Source organism: Triturus cristatus, chromosome 4_1, assembly GCF_964204655.1.
Source record: "Triturus cristatus chromosome 4_1, aTriCri1.1, whole genome shotgun sequence".
NCBI classification, from domain to species: domain Eukaryota; kingdom Metazoa; phylum Chordata; class Amphibia; order Caudata; family Salamandridae; genus Triturus; species Triturus cristatus.
This window is the reverse complement of record NC_140585.1, coordinates 266,143,477-266,165,855: the sequence shown is the minus strand read 5'-3', so window position 1 is coordinate 266,165,855 and position 22,379 is coordinate 266,143,477. Positions and strand designations below refer to the sequence as shown.

Genomic DNA, 22,379 nt, shown 5'->3' with positions numbered 1-22,379 from the left:
ATCCCAAAAATTGCGTTCTAAAATCATATTTTAAATCACTTTGTATATGAACTCTGTTCATAATTAAGATTCCTTTATACCTGACATGTTTTGCTATCTCTGTGATTAACTGTCTCTACTTACAAAGAGAATGGATTGTCAGATTTCTCAATGCAATATCAGTATAGAAATTTTAATTTTGCTGCATTTGTTGTATTTGTATTTTGCTTTTATGGATGTGCCTTGCTTCCGAATAAAGCTTTTATTATTATTATTATTATTACTTCAAACAAGTGTGGAAAAACCACTACTGACTAGTTTCAAAAGAAAAAGAAAAAAGTGAAACAGAACTAGTAATTAAGCCCAACAGAGCTAGCTATGGGCATTTCCCTTTTTAGGACGAAATCCCTCACTCACCAAAGGTGTCATGCTTCATCATTTGGGATTCTCCTCCCAGAGGAAAAACCTAGTTCCTCTGGGGGCTACAACCCACTCAGTGAGAGGGAGGAGCTCAGTGATGCTTTGTATGTTATATCGGATATTCTAAATCCACATATGAGGAGCTAATAGTATGAGTGAGGGCGCAGCGCAAATTAAATCAAAACTATGAGGAAAGTGAAGTTAAAACTGACTAAAGGACACCAAGGAGAAAATGTATTGTTAGACGTTCTTCGCCAGGATTGAAAACGCAGTGCACCAGCGGTCAGAGTTATAAACCGCTGTGATGAAATAAAGTTAATTGGTCAACATGTTTCTGCCACAGTGCCTAAAACTGGGTTAGGCTTTCATCAGGACCTGTGATGCTGCTGCCAAAGAGTGAACAAGTGATGTAACATAAAAGGATACAGGGACAAGGATTTTCTTGGTGTGCCTGTTTCATAAAGTACATTACCTCCGGTCACAGGCTCAATTCAACGCAGGAGTACCGACGGATAGAGCGGTGCCCCTTTCCTGAGCGGTTGCCAGGTGGAGGTGTGGTGACTTACCTAGTAGTTACGTCGCATCCTGGATTATCAGGTGCCTGAAGCTTAACTCGGGGAAAACAGAAGTCCTCGTCCTCGGACCCTCCCCATCAGCGTGGGACAACACCTGGTGGCCCACCGCCCTTGGCAACCCCCCACTCCCACGGACCACACCCAAAACCTAGGCATTATACTCACCTCGTCCCTCACCATGATCCAACAGATCAACGCCGTTGCCTCCACCTGCTTCAACACCTTCCGCAAGACCTTCAAATGGAACCCCCCCAAATCCAGAAAGACCGTCACCCTCGCACTCATAACAAGCAGACTGGACTACGGAAACACCCTCTACGCCGGAATCAACAAATCCCTACTCCGCAAGCTCCAGACCATAAAGAACACGGTGGCCAGCCTTGTCCTTGGCATCCCATGACATAAACTCATCCCCCAATGCCTGCGAGACCTCCACTGGCTCCCCGTCGAGAAGAAGGGTAATCTTCAAGCTACTCACCCACCCCTACAAATCCACAACACCGGACCGCAATACCGCAATGGAAGAGTCTCCTTACACGTACCCAAGAGAAACCTCCGATATGCCGACCTCGCCGAAACCCAGCACATCCGCAATGGAACAAACTCCCGACAGACGCTCCCCCTCTCTGCACATCTTCAGGGAGACCCTCAAGACCTGGGTCTTTGGCTGACTCGGAGTTGTACCCCCCCAGTGACTTAAGACCCTCACGGGTGAGGAGCGCACTTTATAATTCCCTGATTGATTGATTGAATGTGACTGGAACAGCATTTGAGCTTATAAATTACTCCATCTGGCAACATTTAAAAAACAACAATGAAACAGCATCAAACATGCTATAGACGGCGTGCGGTCAGAGCTGCAGACTCGGGAGTTTGAATCTCGGCGTCGGCTCAACATCCTGTGATTTTGGGCAATTCACTTAAAATACCAGCAGCGATCTCGGAGGGGTGGTGAGTGAGGGGTGAAGGGGTAGGGAGAGATGGCACAGGGTGAGTAGGAAACAAGAGGCCTTAGTGAAAATGAAATCGGTGAGGGGGTGCGGAGAGATGGCACGCAATGTGACTGGAACAGCATTTAAGCTTATAATGACTCCATCAGGCAACATTTAAAAACAAGCATTCGCACATGTGAAGAGCAGCTGTTAGAAAAAAAAGGTCCCTAAAGAGAAAGCAGAAAAGCGAAAGCAGACAAGTCCTGCAGCAACAATCCAGAGCCTACAAAGTCCTTATAACAGATCATCCTGCACCGCAAGCTCTGTAGGCTCGACCTAAAACACCGCTCTTCCCCAGAAGCCTAATCTGAAAAATAAAAAAAAGGAATTCTCTCTCATTTACTGACCTGGGTACCTGGGCAGGACCTCCACATCCATATTATTTGATAGATTGCACTGTGGACATGGAGGTAATTTTACCTCTGCGAATGCCTTACCACCCCATCTTAGGAGTCAGTCATTTTGCAATATTTTGTGACTGAATTTCGGTTGCAAAACATTGATATGTAGGGAACTGAATCGGTATTTGAAAGGAACGCCCAAAACACGCCCCATCCAAATGCAGACTCGGTATCCATTTCTGAACACAATTCAGAGGAGCTGCGACCGCTAAAACCCTCTGTAAATCTCTCCCAATGTCTCTCTCAAACAAGTACAAAGTAATGTTTGTTTTGATCAGACTACACTAGAAAAGTTTAAGTGTGTTGAGTTGATTGTGAAGAAACCATGGAAGATCTATAATGGAGAATCTAAGTTTTTCTGGACCAGGAAAAGTAGCGAAAGTTACAAAAGATGCCCTGCTTTTGAAAGGTAAAGGCTGGTGGAATACACCAAGGGGCATATATAAAAGCCCCTTGCGCCACCGGTGCATCACTTTTTGTGATGCACCGGCGGCGCATATTGCTGCCCCATATTTACAAGGACAGGGAAAACTACTCTGTGTGGCTTTTCCTGTCCTTGTACATATGGTCCCTTTACACACAGCATTTTACGTGAAAGGGGCATTCCATGGGTGTTGCTGTGGATGTTCCCACGCAACACCCATGGATCATGACACTTTCCCAGATCTACCAGAAATCATAAACCTGGGAATGCGCCTGTATGCTATGCTTCCCAGGGAAGTCATAGGGAAGCAAAACGAGGAGAAATGTTTTCATTTGTCCTTGTTTTTTCCTCTTTCTATGCGTGCTGCATTCTGCCTATTTTTCTACATACCTATTCCCGTGTACTAAGGTAATCCATTGTTCTCCTATGGAAGAGGTAGCTCTAGTAGTAGTGAAAAACACATTTAGAAGTTGTTTACTACCAGGGTACGTAGAACATAAATGCACATGTCCAACTTTTCAAATTCACTGCACCCTGCCATAAGAGCTGTTTAGGGCCTACCTTAAGGGTGAAACATGTAATAAACGCTTAGCCAGAGGGCTATTTTGCCAAGTCAAATTGGCAGTTTAAAACTGCACACAGGTTGCAATGTTAGGCATGAGAAATGTTTTGAAGGGCTATTTAAGTGGGTGGCACAATAACTGCTGCAAGCCCACTAGTAGCTTTTAATTTACAGGCCCTGGGTACATGTAGTACCATTCCCGTAGTGATGTCTATCTAAATTAAATGTACCAATTGAGTGTAAGACAATTATATCATATGTATGAGAGAGAGCACTGGCAGTTTAGTGTTGGTAATCAGTGATAAATGTAGTGTCTTGTGAGTTAGAGATGATGGGACCCTTTTATTTCCTGACAGACTCAGTAGAACAATGACATAAGTGCTTGGGTGTGATGAAAGAATTCCTGATGTACAATGTTCTGTTAACGGTTACCCGCAGATAAATACAGAAGTGTAATACCAAGCTCTGTGTGTAGTGTGATCATTTGCATGTACCCATGCTGCGCAGGATACTACATCTATTCATGAGAGGGGGGATTACGTAACCCCGCAACCTGAAGAACTGACTGCACATGCATCAAAATGCTATTTGCGATTCCTGATTAGCGAAAAATAAGGATTCGCTAATAAGGAATCGCAAAAGCCTATGCATGTATGAATTGCTGAAAAAATAGTGATTCCTACAAATTCCTTAATTGCGACTCCCAAATTGCGAGTCGCAATTAAGGAATGGCTTCCTATTCATTCCTATGGGCCTACAGGCCCATAGGAATGAATAGGATGTTGCGCACACACATGCCCCAAGGGCATGTGTGTGTGTGTAACCTGGAACTTTGAAAAATGCACTTTAGTGCATTTTCAAAGTTTTCGCTAAATACCATCAGGTTTAATTTTTTGGTATTTAGCAGACTCTAATAGCGAAATCGCTTTTTTAAATGCCATCTTGCATTGCATTCAAGGCATCGCAATTTGTGATTTCTTAAATGCAATCGCAATTTGTGATTTTTGCATTTGGGATGCATCATCTGCTCATTTGCGACCGGTTTCCTTTGATGCATGTGCCCCTAAGAGTGTTCTCCCGGAGAGTTCACCAGCAAACTGCTTCTGCATGCCACGAGCGCCTCAGTCAAAGTCAAAATCGACGGTTGGTGTATGTTGAGTCAAAGTGCCTCTCAAACAAGTACAAGGCCTGTGAATAAAGTGAAGGCCTTCCAGACAGTTTTGTTTGTCGTCAGCTAGACACTTGCCGGTAAAGTCGAGACAAGAAATACTGAGGCACATCCGAACACAGAGCCTTCATTCATACCGTATGACAAAGCTAAAGGCACCAAGAACAGGTACAGAGAAGCGTTAAAGGCAGTGATAGCCAAATGCAAGAAAGCACTAAAAGCGGAAATATTTCTAACACAAAGAAATGCTAAAGGCTGTGACAACCAGGTACGGAAAGTGCAACGAGCACCTACAGCCAGGTGTAAGAGAACACTGTGAGTAGAAGCAGATAAATGCAGAGAAGTATTAGAGGTGGCGATAACCAGATATATCAAGAATACGATCACGCTTACCAGAACCTGAGTAAAGAGTTCCATCCAACCTCAGCACCAGGCTCTGTAACCCAAGCAGAGGCATGGGGTTGTGCTTACGAGGCCAGTGAATCACATCGGACTGACTGAAAGGTCATGAGCGGCGGCAGAATAGTGACATTTTCTTTTCCAATGTCTGCAGAAAAGAGAGTCAAATACGGCGTTGCCACCTTCTTGAAACCACTGTCTCCCTTTGATACTGCCAAAAAGCAAAATATAGCGACCAATGGCCTTCCTGGATCGAAACCTTTGATGATTTTACTGAGGCGCTGGAAGAAGTAAATTTCAAGAAGATCATTAAATATCTGAAAAATTTGGAAGGTGTAGGGATAAAAAAAAGTGATGAAGAAAATACCTCACGGTAGGTGCTGAATACCAATCTCAAGCCAATGCCAAATGTTGACTACGAAAGGTACATTTTCAACCAAAAAGGCAGAAATCAGGTGAAACAATGGATGAGTTTGTAGAAAGACTTGAATTGCTCATCAAGCATTGCAAGTTCAACGAGTTCAATGATGAAGAGGTCATGCGTCCCAGAGTAATATGGATGTCTTTCCGACTCCTTCATATGACTAATGCTGAAAGAGACACTCAGCTTGGAGTGAGTACTCATGGCTGCTAGAGCGGAAGAAAGAGATGACAGACAAGAAGCAAACATGGAGTCCGGAATGTAGGTAAATGTCCCGTCATTGGGCAGATATGCAAAGGCTGCAGAGAAGAGAACCATTTTGTAACAGTTTGCAAAGCAAGGGAAAGATCAAGTGCACCACATCAAGAAAACAAAGTGGAGGAAAGATCAAGTGCGTCACATCGAGAAAGCAAAATGGATACCAGAATGTTGCAGAGACGTTTCAACTATGCCCACAAGGCCAAGTGGCCACATCAGTTGAGGCAAGGAGAAACTGACTGACGTTGATTGTTGTCATATTCCTCATCTAAAAGTTTGTCATTGTCAAGCGACAGTGAGGAAGATAGGTGTGTGATGTCAATCTTGACTGCTTTACGACGTGTGCATTTAGGATTAGCTTCTTGCAAGGAAGAATGCCTGTCGAAGCTAGATCAACAAGTGAAAGTGCAAAATTCATTTGGACACTGTTCGAAAATAACACTGAAAGTGAATGGGTGCTCCATACCTTTTATCATAGACAGTGGATAGTATAAAAACATTATGGCAGCAAAAAAGTACAATGAACTGTCTCCAGTGCCCTGTTTAATCGTGTTGGAAACCAAAGTGCGTAGTTGGACAGCTTCTACGCCATTGCAAAGTCAAGGTTCATTCATAGCAACTGTGAAACATATAAAGACGAATGTAGAAGCACCTATTCATGTCCTGCAAGGCACTTCATCGACTGCATGCTTACTCAATTTTAGCACTGCTGCTGGCATGGGGCTGAGTTCTGTAAACTACAACGTCAATGCCTATCATGAGCTAGTGAATCAGTTTCCATCCTTGTTTCATGGACTAGGAATGCTTCAGACAATAAAAGTTAAACTTCACATAATTAAGGAAATCCTTCCTATTGCTCAACAACATCATCAAATTGCGTTTCATTTACAAGAGGGAGTTGAGAAAGACATTTAGACATTATTCAAACATGACATCATTGAGTTATCTACTGGTCTGATGCCGTGGGTATCAGCCATATTGGTCCTGCCGAAGAAGGATAGTGGAGGAACTGTGTGTATCTGTGTTGATATGCACCAAGGGAAGAAGGCAATTGAAAGAGAACGACATCCAGTAACACACATTGCTGACATGATTACACAGCTGAATGAAGCTAAAGTCTTTTCCCGCCTTGATTTGAAAAAAGGGTATCACCAACTCGAACTAGAAGAAAATTGTAAGTACATTGCTACCTTTCGGACTAATGTTTGTTTATTTAGATATAAAAGGCTACGTTTCACATTCATCACATAATACAGCCAGTTATAAATGCTTTCAATTGCAGCGATGACATACTAGTTTTTGGGGCCACAGGAAAGGAGCATTATAAAGCTCTTCCTCAAGTGTTTCGTATACTTGCCGATACAGGTCTCACTTTAAATGTTGCAAAGTTTGGGTTTCATAAAACAAAGCTCAAGCTCTTTGGTCATATCCTTTCTGATGGGGGAATGACTCTAGGTCCAAATAGAGTACAATCTTTGTCATTCACTTCTCCTCCACAAGATGTAACTATGCTGTGATCCTTCCTTGATATTGCTAGTTACTGTTCAAGGTATATATGTGACTTTGTCACTATAAGTGACCCATTGAGAGACTTAACGAAACAAAATGTTCCACTTCGATGGTCACGTAAACGTGAACAAAGCTTCAAGAAAATCAAGCATTCAATTGAGAACACCACTGAAATGGCATATTTTGACCTTAAATTGCAGACAGAGGTTGTTGTTGATGCAAGCCCAGTGGGGTTGTGTACCATCCGTGCTCAGCACACTGGACATCCTAATGCTCCAAGATACATTGTGGCTTATTATAGCCAGAGTTTGTCATTGATGGAACATGCCTGTTCACAACCTGAAAAAGCAAACCTTACTGTGGTGTGGGCTAGTGAGCATTTTCATGTTTTCTGTATGGAAAGCATTTCACGGTTGTCACAAACCACCTAGCATGATTCACCATTTTCAGGAATCCTAAAGCCAGGATTCCTCCTCACATTGAGAGGTGGGGGTTGCGACTGCAGGAATATGGTTATACACTTGTACATCGCTCAGGAAAAGATCAAAACCCTGCTGACTACTTCTCATGTGTACCAATGCTGTGTCATGGCACCACTTCTAAAGCGGCTGATGTTTATTATTATCTTCATTGTGGAATCCAGCAACCCTGCAATCATATCGGCAAAACAAATCATTGCTGCCATGAGCACTGACTTAGATTTGCTAGTACTCAAAGACATTATTTCACATCAATTGTGGCAAAAACATACTCAACCTCTTCATATTGACCTTGAATACCAGAAATTCTAAAATGTGCAGGAAGAACTTTCATTTATCCCAGAAGGCATCATCTTACGAGGGTTGACAATTGTCATACGTGAGAGTCGGAGACAACAAGTCATTGAACTGGCCCATGAGGCCCATGTTGCTACTAAACTTGCTCTACGGGACTGATTGTGGTTGCCTCGCTTTGATGAAAGAGTTGAAAAAGAGTTAAGGACATAGCATTTGCGCAACTGCTTGTCATCCAAAATAACCCTGCATCCATTAAACATGTTTAATGTTCCAAAGCATGCATGGGAGAAGATTGCAATTGATTTCTTCGGATCCCTTGACTATGGACATCATCTACTAGTAATTGTTGATGAATATTCCCGTTTTCCCATTTGTAAAAGATCTGTTGTCAACTACTCATGACAGAGTCACTGAGAATTTAGACATTTTTTTTTCAACATGGGGTATTTCCTCGATTTTGAAATCTGACAATGGCCCGCCTTTCAATAGTCGATAATATAAAGATTTTCTTACTCATCAAATGATAAGCATCAGAAAACCACACCTCTCTGGCCACAGGCGAATGGTGTTATTGAGAGATTTATGAACACCCTCAATAAGACCATTCAGCGCACTGGGCAGGAAAAGCTTGAACTCAAATCAGTTCTTCATTCTATGCTTTGTGCATACAGGTCAACTCTCCATTGTACCACTGGTGGGCCCTGACACCCTAATGTTTGGGAGAGCCATGGAAACCAAATTGCCACAATGGACCACTGAAAGGTCTTTTGACCTTGATAATCTTCGCACTTCTGATTCGTCCCACAAACACAAAATGAAACCTATGCGGGTAGACAACGCTGTGCTTGGTTCACTGTGTTCAAAAGAAGATACCAAGCCATTTTCAGGCAGAAATGGAAACGCAAGTCTGATGCTCCTTTTGATGCTGAATCACTGATGTTTGTGACTAGTAAAGGACACATGGTGACTGTTCACTGTCCTGGAAAGTCCATTATGCAGGATTCTTCGCACTTCAAGCACCTGCCTTGATATTCAGCAACTCCTTATGCAAGAAGTGAGACTTAGATACCTGAAAATCAGGAGAGCCCACCGACTGTACCAGTGTCTCTGTCACCAGTGCCAGTTATGGACAATTCTTCTGTATCTCCGCAGCCTCACATGACAAGATCTGGGCCATTGATATGAGCACCAAAACGACTTATTGAAGAGTTGTGACGTGTGGATGTATTATTTGTACTTTTTTATTTAGCAAAGGGGGAGATGTAGCGCCTTGTGAGTTAGAGATGACGAGCTCCTTCAGGTTCCTGACAGACTCCTTAGAACAGTGACGCAAGTGCTTGGCTGTGGTGAACGAATATATGATGCAGAATGTTCATTTGATGGTTACACACTGATGAATAAAGACGTGCAATACCAATCCCCATGTGTGTCGTGATCATTTGCAGGTACCTAGGCTGAGGAGGATGCTACAGTAAAGTACTGATCAAGAGCTGGGCCAACCCTCTTACCATTGGCTATCAGATGGGTCTTTTTATGGGACTGAGAGGTGAAGGAAGTTAGCACTTTGTCAAATACATATAATTAACAGTGCAACCCATCTGGCTACACAATAGGGACCAGGAATCACTAAATAAAGCCAATAGGTTTTATTACAATTTAGCAGTCAGTTTAATGTAAATAAATCACACTACCATGCTGTGAAGATACAGAACAACTGGATGGCCAAACCTACTGAAGAAGTTCATGTGCATTAGTATGAGAGAAACAAGAAGTTCAGTTACAGCAATACAAAGAATTAACAGCAGAATCTAATGCTCAGAGAAGAGTCTTCAATCTTGTTTCTTAAACATGAGTAATCTCTAAAGTGATCTAATTTAGAGAATAAAGCTAATGAGGATGGTTAAGTCTAAAATGATCTCAAAGAGTCAGACAAATGCAAGAAAAGAGAAAAATGTGGGAGGTATGCAGGAAGGTGTCAGCATTACAGAAGTTCAGTCAGGAATCTTAAAGAGAGAGGTGTAGGAAAGTGCCCCTTTTTGCATGGTTGCACCCCACTTTTTGCCTGACACATGATGCACTTTGACTTTGTGTTCCCTGGGTCCCTGCCAATCAGCTTCCCAGGGCCTGTGTTCTTTCCCAAAGCTGTACCTTTGTACCCCCAATTGGCACATCTCTGGCCACAGGTAAGCCCCTTGTAAAAGGTACCATGGGTACCCAGGGCATTGTGACCAGGGAAGGACTCTAATGGCTGCAGCACCTATTGTACCACCCTTAGGGGCCCTGTGTCTTAACACCCACACACTTCAATTACAGGCTGCGTGTTTTGGTGCAGAGAAAAGGGAAGTCGACATGGCACACACCCCTGTGTGCCATGCCTGCAATCCACTGGCTGTGGCCTAGGTAAGCCACCCCACTAGAGGGGTGCACTAGAACACAGGTGAGGGTACAGTTGCATGAGCACTGTACCTCCACAGTGTCTAAGTCCATTCTTAGACATTGTAAGTGCAGTAAAGCAGCAGCGGTCCGTGGAGGGAGTTGCATAGGGCGGAAAGGTGGGGCACGGGAGGGGCAGCATGGGGGGTACTAAACACCGGAATATGGATAATTGGAGGTAAGTAAACAATTAAATAAATAAAACGAATTTCGTAGCGCACGCTGCACCGCATTTTGTGATGCAGGGCGCGCTACGAAATTCGTTTATTTATTTAATTGTTTACTTACCTCCAATTATCCATGTTCCAGTTCCAGTGTTTAGTACCCCCCACCCTGCCCCTTCCCCGCCCCGCCTTTCCGCACCATGCAACTCCCTCCACGGACCGCTGCTGCAGTAAAGCCATAAAGAGTGTATGGTCTGGGAGCTGGTCATTACGAACTCCACAGCTCCATAATGGCTTTACTGAAAACTGGGAAGTGTGGTAGCAAACTTCTCGGCACATTAAACCCACACTAATGCCAGTGTGGGATTTAATATAGAATGCACACAGAGGGCACCTTAGAGATGCCCGCTGAAAACCAGCCAGCCCTGGTGAGGTTCCTGAATGGCTAACCGCCATTTGCCACCATCAGACAGGTTTCTAGACCCCTGGGTAGAGAGCCCCCGCTCTCTGAGTCCAGAAACAAAGCCCATCCTGGGCAGAGGTGTCATGCCTGCTCCCCCAGGATGGGCTGGGTCAATGAGAGGGGCAGCTTCAAAGGCCTGCTGCCCTTGTAAGCTGTCCCTGGCTTTTGCTGCCCCCAGCAACTGTCTGACCCCCCACTTTGGGTGGGAGAATCAGCAGGGAAACCGAGCAACTAGGAGAGGTATGCCGACCTTTGCCAACACCACCTCTTAGGTGGGGTAGGTGAGGTGAAGCACACACCTCAGTCCTCTCCATCTTGGAAATGAGGGGACCCAACCAATTAGGAAGAGGGTCATGCCCTCCTCCCTCTGGAGGGTGGAATAATAAGGGGTGCACTCACCGAAAGGAAGGGACACATGGTCCCAACCTGCACAACCCCTGTAATGCCCCTAAATTTAGTATTTAGGGGCGACCCTGAATCTTGCCTCCTCAGATTCGAGGAAGAAAGAAAAAGGACTGAAGAGCCATGCTGACCTGGAAGAAGAGGACACCAACTGCTTTGGCCCCAGCCCCACCGGCCTGTCCCAACTCTGACTTGCCTTCAGCGGAAACCCTGGCAAGTATAGCAGCCCGTAGACCCTGGAGGACCTAACCTGCACTCACATTACAGACTCTGTTATTGGATTTGCTCAACAAAGACTTACCCACACCTGAGCGGCCTGCTCGTAAGCAGCCCCTGACCGAACATCGGGCCCTGCACTCTGCAACTGGCCGCCCCAGTGCAGCTGGTGGAAGAATTTGAGTGGCCATCTGAACCTTGGGGAACCTTGGATCTGACCCCCAAAACTATTCCCGCAGGTGGTTTACTTACCTGCAAACAGATAATCATATTTTCCCCATAGGAACCAATGTTGTAATGCTTTGTTCCTAAAAATGTTGTCAAGCTAACTTTTGTATGAAAGAAAAGTAACTATATTGTAAACCTTAAATAGTCTTACTTACATTTGTATTGTAGGATCCATGGTGTGATACCTAGGCATATCACCCCGAGTAGTCGATGTAATCCAAAAGTAATGCAAAAGTAATCAAAAGTAATTACTGTGCAATTAAAGCTGTTTTTCATGCATGTTCAAACCTGTAACAATTGCAAATCTATTCCCAATTGCTTTACCTTGGAAAGTTTTTACAATTGCAAGTACATTTACCTACCTGTACCAAATCCTGCTAGGTTCTAGAAATAAAACCTTATTTATGCTTACCCAATCGGTCTGGATTCTGTCTCTGAGTGTGTGTAATCAGTTCTTGATTGAGTGAATACAATAAATGCTTAACTCACCCTCTGGATAAGCCTGGATAAGCTCGCTCACACTACCACAAATAGAGCTGTTAGTACTTGTCTAATTTAGCCTCTGCTATACCTCTGAAGACTTCCTGGACTCCGTGCACCCTGTACCTTACTTTGGTATAGTATATACATAGCTAGCTCCCTACTGTTGTGTTTCGATTTAGATGCCCGTACATAGGTTTCCCTGACTCATGTCCTTATATTGGCACAATTCGCATTGCCCTTATTTAGGCATAGAATCCCAGTCCTTATTTAGGCATTAGCCATGCTATCCAAATACAGGCATGGTCACCTACATCCGTCCATCCCACGTCACAATGAGTTCTTATAAACCAGACCCTTTAGCGATCGGGACTTTCCCTAGCTAGGATTATTGATTTCTCCAAGAACTCATCTATTTTGCATTAACTACTATTCCTTCGGGGTTCATTCATGACGTCTTCCTCTGCCCGACTTTACGTCAATACTAGCATTCCTAAGCACCTTCCAGGTATAGATATACCTTCCCTTACCATGGCAAACTACGGCACGGCACGGCTCGGCACAACTTGACTGCACGGTTCGCCATGGCAAGTTCAGAACAGACCATATCCTGGCCTGACGCACTGACCAGACGCTGTCATCCCTGCTCGCAGAGAATCCAGCTTCCAGTGTTTGGACTCCCTTTGCGGGTTGTTAGAGTTTGAGACCCGGAAAGAGATTCCCACCTCTCTCATTCTAAAGGTATGGAGCTGACAAGAACCTAGAGAGACTCTTGGCATACAAACTTAGTAAATAACATACTATAGAAAAACAGCACCTACTCTTACCTCGTACTACACTTAGGTAAGGTACACTGGGGTAGAACTATTTAGAAGCATCAGACGAGTATTCACTTTTTAGCCTGTGTTATTTATGTATGTATATATGAATATATGTCATAGCTAAAAGACAATGCTATTGCAGTATTATCTCTTCTTGCTGCTTACGCTGTGCGTATTATATCTTCCTCACTGTCTAATGATTGTAACAGCTCATATCTCTTACATGACAAACAAGACAGTTCAATAAACCCTTTTATTGAAACGCCCGTCTATCTATTACTGTGCAACTCTGAAGAAACTAAGCATGCACGATTGACTGAGTGAAACTGTTATCTATTGTTTCCATGATTCTGAGACGCGTTCCAATTCTAAGGGAAAGAAAGTTGTCATGTTTATGCTTTTGTCAGAAACTAATCCCTTCTTGTTCATTCGAGAAGTTTCTAGTGCCCTCTGAGTTAGCTGGCACACACAAGTAATTAAGTTTAATGTACTCGATAGGAGCATACTGACCTCAGTCCTATGCAAAAACTTTAGTGTATATTATTCCAATGCGCAGAGTCTATAAGGGAAATAGGAACTACACTACACTACAATAGTGAAATAAGTGTTAGCCTAAGCAACACTCAATAAAGAATCAAAGGGATAAGCATAGAGGTCTGTACCTCTAGAAGTCCAAAGGAAAGTGGCCAGCATCAACTTGTGAGACCACTAGTAACAATCATCTGGGTAACACCTATTGATCACACCAACAAGAGATTCATTGTCCTTTCCATTCCCACATTATGAGCTGCAACATTAACAGAATCTTCCAGGACGGTCCTGAGAATTACATTGTGCTTGGTCACCTGTAACTCCTTGCAACATTAGTGAGTAGGGCTTTCAGTTGACACTCTGGCTCTCCATGTTCTTTGTCAAAGTTTTCTTCTTAGGCTTTCAATTGCAAATACAGTGTTACATCTATTCTCAAACTAACAAACCATGTGAATGCACCTGCAAGGAAAAGACACGCAAGCAGAAATGGAAAAACTGTATTTTATGGAAAAAGAAATGCAGGGCTAGTTACGTCAAGTTACACATCTTACTCAATGGTGCACAGTAATGCATGTTGTTTGTGCACATACAAGTACAAACGAATAACACATGTAAGTACATAGATTCGGCATTAGATTCACATTGCATTTTAGGTAAATGTAAAGTAATTTTGAATGCCTGAATAAAAGTACGATAAAGAACTGAATTATGAATACCAATGCGAAGACATTATTTAAATCATTCTTGTTTCTAAAATAAATACATTTTAATAGTGTGAGGATGGTTTCATCAAGTGTGTAAGGAGTATATATCATTTTAATAAGGCTAAGGCACACAATATATATAAGTTCCTAATTCTGCAGCAAATGCACTTCAGTACTGAACTTCGGTGCAAAACTTTACATTAACGTTAGGACTCTCTGAATATGTAGTGCTAAATGCATATATATTTCGTATTTGTGACGTGTAAGGATGGAGACAAAATTACGCTACTCTGGTGCACAGAGTCCTAATATCAACACAAAAATGTCAGCACACAGGGGATGAAAAAGCAAAGTCTAACACAACTCATGGAAAGATTCCGCCTTCCTTGCTGACGTCACAATAGAATGCCATGATGCCTTCCTTGCTCACATGTCACCATATGATCCCACAGATGCTAATTGTGCTAACATTTACCACTATTATACTATGGCTAGAATTATACCTGGTGGGCATGGTAACGCCATGGATGTCCAGAATATGTCATGAATTGCTACCATTGTTCCAGGGCCAGCTTTAATGGCACCCATCTGGGCATCATCACGCTATGGGTGCCTGCACTATGCCCAGAGTAAATGTCAATAAGACAAAGCCAGCATTATACAATTAAACCAAGAGTAGGCAAAGCACAACCCATTTCTGTCATACATTCACACTCGAGTATACATATACACACACACACACACACACAACAGCATTACTTTAGACTTTTCTGTGAATGTTTCAGAACTTTCTGCTGGGTGGCTGCAAGTGTGCAATCAGGCAACTTTTGCAGAAGCTTTGAAATTGTTTCACAAACAGACCATTGTAGAGCCAGTCAGTCTCAAAAGTCTTGCATCCCTAAGTCTCCGTGTGGGGTTACATCTGACTAATGATGAAGAATCTCCAGATCAGTCAAGCATATCAGGGTCCATTTTGAGAACAAGCCATTGGCCCAATTTCGATTTAAATGTAGTTATGTACTGAGGTACCGGAAGGCTGGAACTAATGATTCAGTTGATATGTCTACACCTAACTATAGCTATTATGAGTTAATCCCAACGAAATGGAGAATAACTACATGGACCCTTTTTTTCTGGGTGGTGTTCTGAACGGAATTCACAATTCTGTGTGAATTAATGCTCACCTTTACTACCTGCTGTGAGAAGGCTGTAAATATGAGGGAGGTGGCCGGTCCCAGGTGGTGGGTGGGGGTAGTAAGATGGGGAGGGTTGCAGAGGGAAGCAGACCATGTGGGCAATGCATGCCCACTCATGGCTTAGAAGGAGATCAGGCAGGTGGTTGGGACTGGGGCAGGGCTTCACTTGCAGACCAATCCCAAAGTGATTTTACCAGGTGGATATTCCGCCTGCTGAAACTGGGTCCATTCCTCCCGCGCAGGGAAAATCCAAGTGAGGGGACACCGGGCCTCTTATAATTAAGAGGAGCTGAATCACATCCGGGGGTACCACTCCACTTAACTCATAACTGGAGCCACAATATCCTAAGCGCCATTTATTTTGAGAAGGAGACAGGCACTATTGAAGAGCAAGGTTAGGGGCAAAATTGTGTACAGATCCCTTTGTCTGTTGTCAGAAGAGGGGTACTCCAGCTCTGTCCATTATTTGCCCTAATTAGAAGGAAAGGTGTTTGGGGTATCCTCTGGGAGGTGGGAATCCTCCAGGAAAAAGGGGAAGGTTGCATCCCATGGGTGAATGAATGGGCATCTGCTGGGAACTTGGACACTTGACTGGAGAGTGGGCATTCTATGGAGAATGGGACCCTCTAAAAAAGTAGAAATTATCTGGTGATATAGAATCTTCTGAAAAAATGTGAATCCTCTTCAAGAGATGAAGTCCATCGAGGAGGCAGCGGCATATTTAATAAAGTAGTAGTATTTTTATGCTTGAGCTCTGTCGTCCTGCACTCTTCCCTCAGCAGTAAAACTATCTGCTAGCATAGCGAAGGGACGTCACTTGAACAGATTGGTGATTTTTAAGTCATGGGTTCAAGTCCTGTGAAAGCTGCCCCAGCCTCCCATCCTTCCAAAGGTCAGAACATTGAGTGCCATACATTGGGTAATAGTAACATCTCTACAATATATAGGCCATGAATCTGTATATAAATCACGGAAAATGGGCGTTCTCCATCTATACTCCAAGGCTGTGGAATAACATCACCATCATACACACAATACCCGACACTCCTGCGACTCTGAAAAGACCTGAGAACTTCTGGCTTCCCAGAACACTTCATCTCAAAACAGTAGCAATCATCTCCACAGACTTTCTTCCTCACTGCAAACTGTCCAGAACCATAGTTTGGGACTTCCTCTCTATTTCAGGTTTCTGTGTCGCTCATTATTAGTACGCAGTCCATAAATAGCTATGTGTAAATATATACTCCTTTTTATGGACTTGGGCATGTATTAGGAGAGAACAAAGTGATTCACTGGGGTAGAAAGAAAAAGTTTCAAGGACCAGCCGCACTTACTTGTTTTGTGTATCTATCCTTTATTCTGCGCAGTTCTGAACCTGTCCTGAATTTTCATCCTTTTGTACCAGAATGCAGGGCATACCAGCCATTGCTCGCCTGGGGTCCCCTTTTTTATATCGCCCAGCACACCATGTAGAAAGAGGAACGGGCAAATGGGAGAACCATCATGGAACATTGAGTGCCTTTGGCCGCCCCATTTAGCCTCTTATTGCAACATCCCATTGGTTAGTGACTCGTGCAGAGAGACAAAAATTAATTTCTGAGTTATTGAAGGGCTACAGGAGCAAAATGGGGACTTTGGGGTGAAAAGCAGGGCCTTGTTAAAATATGCTGCCGCTCTCAAGAGTGTTGCTGACTTTAAGCACAGTAATAATACTAGCTGTGAAGCCTCATATGCATAGTGCTGGGATTCACAACAGTAGAGCTGTGGGTAGTGGTCATTAAACTCAACAAACAGGCCCAACAATATTGTAGCAGAAAGGCTCTGAACATGAAGTCAACTGGAAAGGCCAGTCAGTCACCCCATTGGGGCTAATGCAGTTAATTAAAAATATGGAAAGGGCGCTTATGGTGGAGAACAAAACTATAGTCTAAATGGGAGTTGGAAAGGGCCATGACCTCATAGGGTATACCTAGATGTGGGTCCCTTCCTAGATGTGCCACTGGTTTCAAGCTAGCCTGGCTCATGCTTGTTTCCGGTCCAGGGAGGACCTGGCTTGGCATTACGGGCTAGACGTTCCCATGGGGAGCAGGGTCAATACTGATTTGCATATGGCTGGTCCAAACTGGGATGATGTGGCAAGAAAAATAACGATGGATTAAACCCAGATCTGTGACTGGGGTGAGTGTTTGAAAAGATTCAACACTTTGTCTACATTTTATTTTGTGATGTTGCAAAAAGTGGTTGGCATCTTCTTTCTCCATAGAATCCAAAGAATTACCAGCAGAAGAGCAGACTAACTCAATGAAGGAAACACACCAACCATGCATTTTAGGTGGAGGTCGTGTTCCTAATAATACCCATTGGGTCACAATCAGTTATAATATTGATCTAGATATGGACAACACACACTGTCCCAGGGAGGGCAAGAGGTACAATTTGATGTGTGAACTGAAGCTTCCAAAGAAAAATCAAACTTCCAGTGCAACAGACCCAGCCAGATTCCCTCCCCTATGCCTACCAGTCGAAAACTAGAGATAGATATCTAGGTCTGGCAAAACCAGGATCTTAATTTATTACGTTACATTTGACATCTTCTTACGAGTCAGATTTATTATTTTCTACATACTCGCTGTATGGATAAAATAATGTTTGTTATATGGATTTCAATAAAAAAAAAAAAAAATTAAATACAGATAGAGAGCAAACATTCCAAGATTTCAGGAGGAGTTAAATATAGAATTATAGTCTAAATATAAACCTCTAAAAAAACAGACTGACCTATAATATTTGTGAATGATAATAATAATAATAATATTCAGCAGTCAATACAGCCATAAACAGAGACAGTTTAAAAAAAGATAAAAATGAGCACATCAAATACACTTGTTAGCTACACTTTGGCCATATATACAGATTTATATGATATCCAACAGACAGCTAAAACAATAAAACAAAAGCTGAGGAGCCGCAAGCAGAAATTGACAGACTCAGGGTAGCGCATAAATGGGCCACATTAAGCAGCAAGGGTACATTACATGTGTAGCAGCATATCAATGAGCAAATACACAGGTGGGAAGTAACCATTAATCACCTCTAGTGCATCTCAACCTCTGGGCAAATCTTAAAAAATTGCTGACGCAAAAAATGGTGTTAACATTAGCTAAAAGCTGTAAAAACAATAAGGCAACACAGACCTGCCTAAATCCCAGTTCTTTTAAAAGCCCTTTGAGAAACACTCTTCTAGGATGCGAGAAATATTTACAAAAGTAAATAAAATTAAGGGAATCCTGTTGAGACCTTTAGTCGCAACCATGTCCATATGTAGCTGGTCCCTAGTTCCTCGTGTATAGAATATGAGGGGGTGCTCGGTGGGACTTTCAAAATGCATCTAAAATATTTGTTTTCTGCAGTTTGGAGTTTACTAACCACGGTGGACCCCCACACCTCGCTTCTGTATAGAACTTTGGAAATACAGAAAGAGTTATACAGTTTTAAAATTATCTCCAGGGACCAAGTGCCCAATCTGTGGGCATAGTTTGCAATTGCTCCCATTGATCTTGCCATTTCTATGAGCTTCCCCTCCTGTAGGTTTTTAAAGTTAAGTTTCTCATCAAATAAAATGCTCAGATAGGAGAAAGCAGTGTGTGCAGTTTGTAAGACTTATGTCTGGTGCCCTGTTTACCGATTTCCATGACATATGATTTGGATAGGTTCAGTAACAGATCCATTTCCTTCATAAAAGACATGAACCCATCAAGTAAGATCGGCAAGCCCTTCGGTGTACGCGAGATAAGGACCGCGTCATCCACATACAATAGAATGGGGACTGGTCTCGCACCTATCCTAGGGGTATCAGCCTGTAAGGCCATCAGGGATGCAACTACACCATTAATTTCCTCATGTAACGTAACTGGTGCTATGTAAAGCGCTCTGATACCTGATTGGATTCGGGTCAAGTTTGCGCTATATAAAACTCTGCAAAAAAAAAAAGTATATATATATACAATGTAAACAGAAAAGGGGCTAAAATACATCCCTGCCTAACCCCACTTGAACATTTGAAACGGTTGTTGGTGTTCCCCTCCTGGGAATATCTAATTACAGCAGTGGTGTTAGAATGTAGGGATATTAACACATTAATTATCGCCACATCAACCCCAAGTCCCCAAGCAATTTCCATAGCTTGCTGAGGATCACCCGATCAAAAGCCGCGGGGAGAGCCATGTAACCTAGGAACAACAAACCTGGTTTAGCTAACGTCTATTTAGAAGTTAAAAGGTAAAGGTTAAGACACTGATCTGTGGTGGATTTTCCAACCCAGAGCCCATACTGCACCTCTAAGATTACTCGATTGGTGTCTGTCCAGTCTGACAGTCTGCTAAGGTGAACCCGCCCAAGGACTTTTACTGTGGCGTCTATAAGAGATATGGGACGATAACAATATGGGCTATTCCTATCTCCCTTCTTAAAGATCGGAATGATGATGGCAGAGGACCAAGATGAAGGGATAAATAATGATACTGCTGAGTTTACGACCCTCAGAGTGGAGCCCATACCTCCGAGTTATGACAAAAGAGGTCTGGAGTAATCCCATTGGGTCCCAGGGCCTTGTTTCAGGATAATCCTTCGATTCACGTTTTGACCTCAGCAGGGTGAAGCTAATGGGATCAGACCTGTGGAGGGAAATTGGACTCTGTGGGTTTGACTCACTAGGGCCATGATTGTATACTGTCTCAAAGTGATCCTTCCATATATCAGAGGGGATGTTGTGACTTGACCCTCGTTTATCTAGGTCTGAGAAACAGGGATTATTGATGACCCTACAGAAACTAGTACTATCCCTTTTATTACATGCCTCTGCTAGATCTTCCTAGGCTGATTTTTGCAGTTGGCGTTTATGTCTTTTAACCACCTGCTTATATGCTGCAGCTGGCTGCCACCAGGGCTCTATCTCGTGAAATCTGCTTCAAGACCATCTTCAGCTCTCTAAAAGCCCGGGAGCACTCGCTGTCAAACCATCTTGGGGCTGCCACACGGGGGGAGGCTACTGGGACTGTTAGCATTGAATCAATTGAATTTGCAAGGGCAATGAATACCTGAGTGGTTTCTTCCCCCGAGGCTTGTGGGTCTAAACAGGTCAGAATCTCCTGCTGGCTGTTACTGAACAAGAGTCTATTAAAATCCGTAACATCCACTTGTGACCACCTTAAACGCCTTCCTCAGTCCGTGGCAGAAATATAATATTTGTGAATGAATTCAATTTGTGTTTGATTCTCGAAGCCATTAAGAAAACAAATGATGCCGACTGGTTGAGCAAATCAAAAATATTGTACTTCAAATGCTGGTCGAACGATATGCTTACTCCTCTAGAAGCCAAGATAGCTAGGATGCTATAATGGAGTTTGGGGTAAAAGTGCACAATATGAACATCAGTGTTCAAAAGAAAAGAAAGATAAAGAACTACAAGTGAGAGTACGTAAGAAAATATAAAGATTTTTTGGAAAAAATGTAAGCCTAAAGACAGAAAGATGGAGAGAATCAAGTAGCAAATTAAAAACACAAGGAAAAAGATGAAAGGAGGGGAAAAAAGGATAAAAGAAAATAAATTGAAGGAAAAAAATGAATATTAAGGAAATTAATAATTAAAAGGAAAGAAAGGCAAAGAAGGAAAGAAAAGAAGAAAGAAAAAGAAGACACATAAAATAGAAAGGTAAAAAAGACACCGGGGACAGCAGCAGTAAGTCAATAAAGAATAAATTAAAGAGGGAATGACTGTGAATAAAGTGTAAAAAAAGAAAGCTGGGAAGAAAGCAAAATGAATAAGGAAGAAATCATATCTGAAGAAAAATTATGAGTGACAAGAAAAAGAGAGAAGAAGAATGAAGGAAAGAAGAGAGATTGGAAATGAAGAAAGGGAAATCACTAAGTAAAGAAATAAAATTATGGAAAAAACAAAAGCAAATGAAAGAATATGGGGGGAAAAAACCATTTAAGAAGTAAGTGTAATATTAAAAAGAGACTGCTAGAGAAAGAAAGAAACATAGAAAGAAAGAAAGAAAGAAAGAAAGAGAGAAAGAAAGAAAGGAAGGAAGGAAGGAAGGAAGGTAGGAAGGAAGGAAGGAGCAAAGGAACGAAGGAAGGAACGAAGGAAGGAAGGAAGGAAACACTGAAACTAAAGTCAGATTTGAGAAATTAAAAGACAATTGAAAGTCATAGAAACGGATGGGGAAGTGGAAGTGAGGAACCACTGGTGCTAAAAACATGAATAAATAGGGTGGGGGAGGAAAAAGCATTCCCATAGGCAACATTTAATTCTACCAACCTTCAATCACCTACAGAAATGCACGTACCCTCTCAGGCATATACGTGCCGAAGGCCACCAGGGGCATGGTGTGCCCATCGCTGAGCTTAATTCGTGAGTCCTTGGTGAGCATCATGATGTGTGCAATCTCGCAGCCCTCTGCTTCGTTTCAGTGGTTAGATACATAAAACCCTGATCTTGCTGCACTCTGTGTGCACGTCCTTTTAACAGCTGTGCAGGGTGTGTTGACTTTGGCACTTGGCGCGGTGTCTATTCGCATTCATTGGCGTGTCTGTCTGTCTGTATGAGACAGTGTAAACGATTGATGCTGTGTCAAGACAGGATCCAAGCTGAGTTGGCATGATGTACAAAATAAGACTGAGTTGCGGCTCCGAGTAATCAGTGGCTGAGACTAATTCAAGCATTTCATTCATCACTTTTTTGTATATTTTACTTTGACCCCACATGCTTATCAGTCAATAAACAAAATAAAAAAATAATTCAATACTGAACCAATTTGAACCCCTCCCCTCACCTCCCTGACACTGCAATTTTA

The 22,379-nt window shown here is 42.8% G+C and overlaps 1 protein-coding gene across 2 annotated transcripts in view; it reads right to left on the bottom strand.

Moving 5' to 3' along the window:
* LOC146854240 (aldo-keto reductase family 1 member C1-like) overlaps positions 1-22,023 on the bottom strand; it is a 454,220-nt gene extending 432,197 nt beyond the window's left edge. For both annotated transcript variants that reach the window (XM_085652022.1, XM_085652023.1), the window contains exon 1: positions 21,873-22,023. In XM_085652022.1, coding sequence (XP_085508148.1) covers positions 21,873-21,959 — 87 coding nt within the window. In that variant the 5' untranslated portion in view covers positions 21,960-22,023. The remainder of the gene's footprint in view (positions 1-21,872) is intronic.
* Between the last annotated feature and the right edge of the window lie 356 nt (positions 22,024-22,379).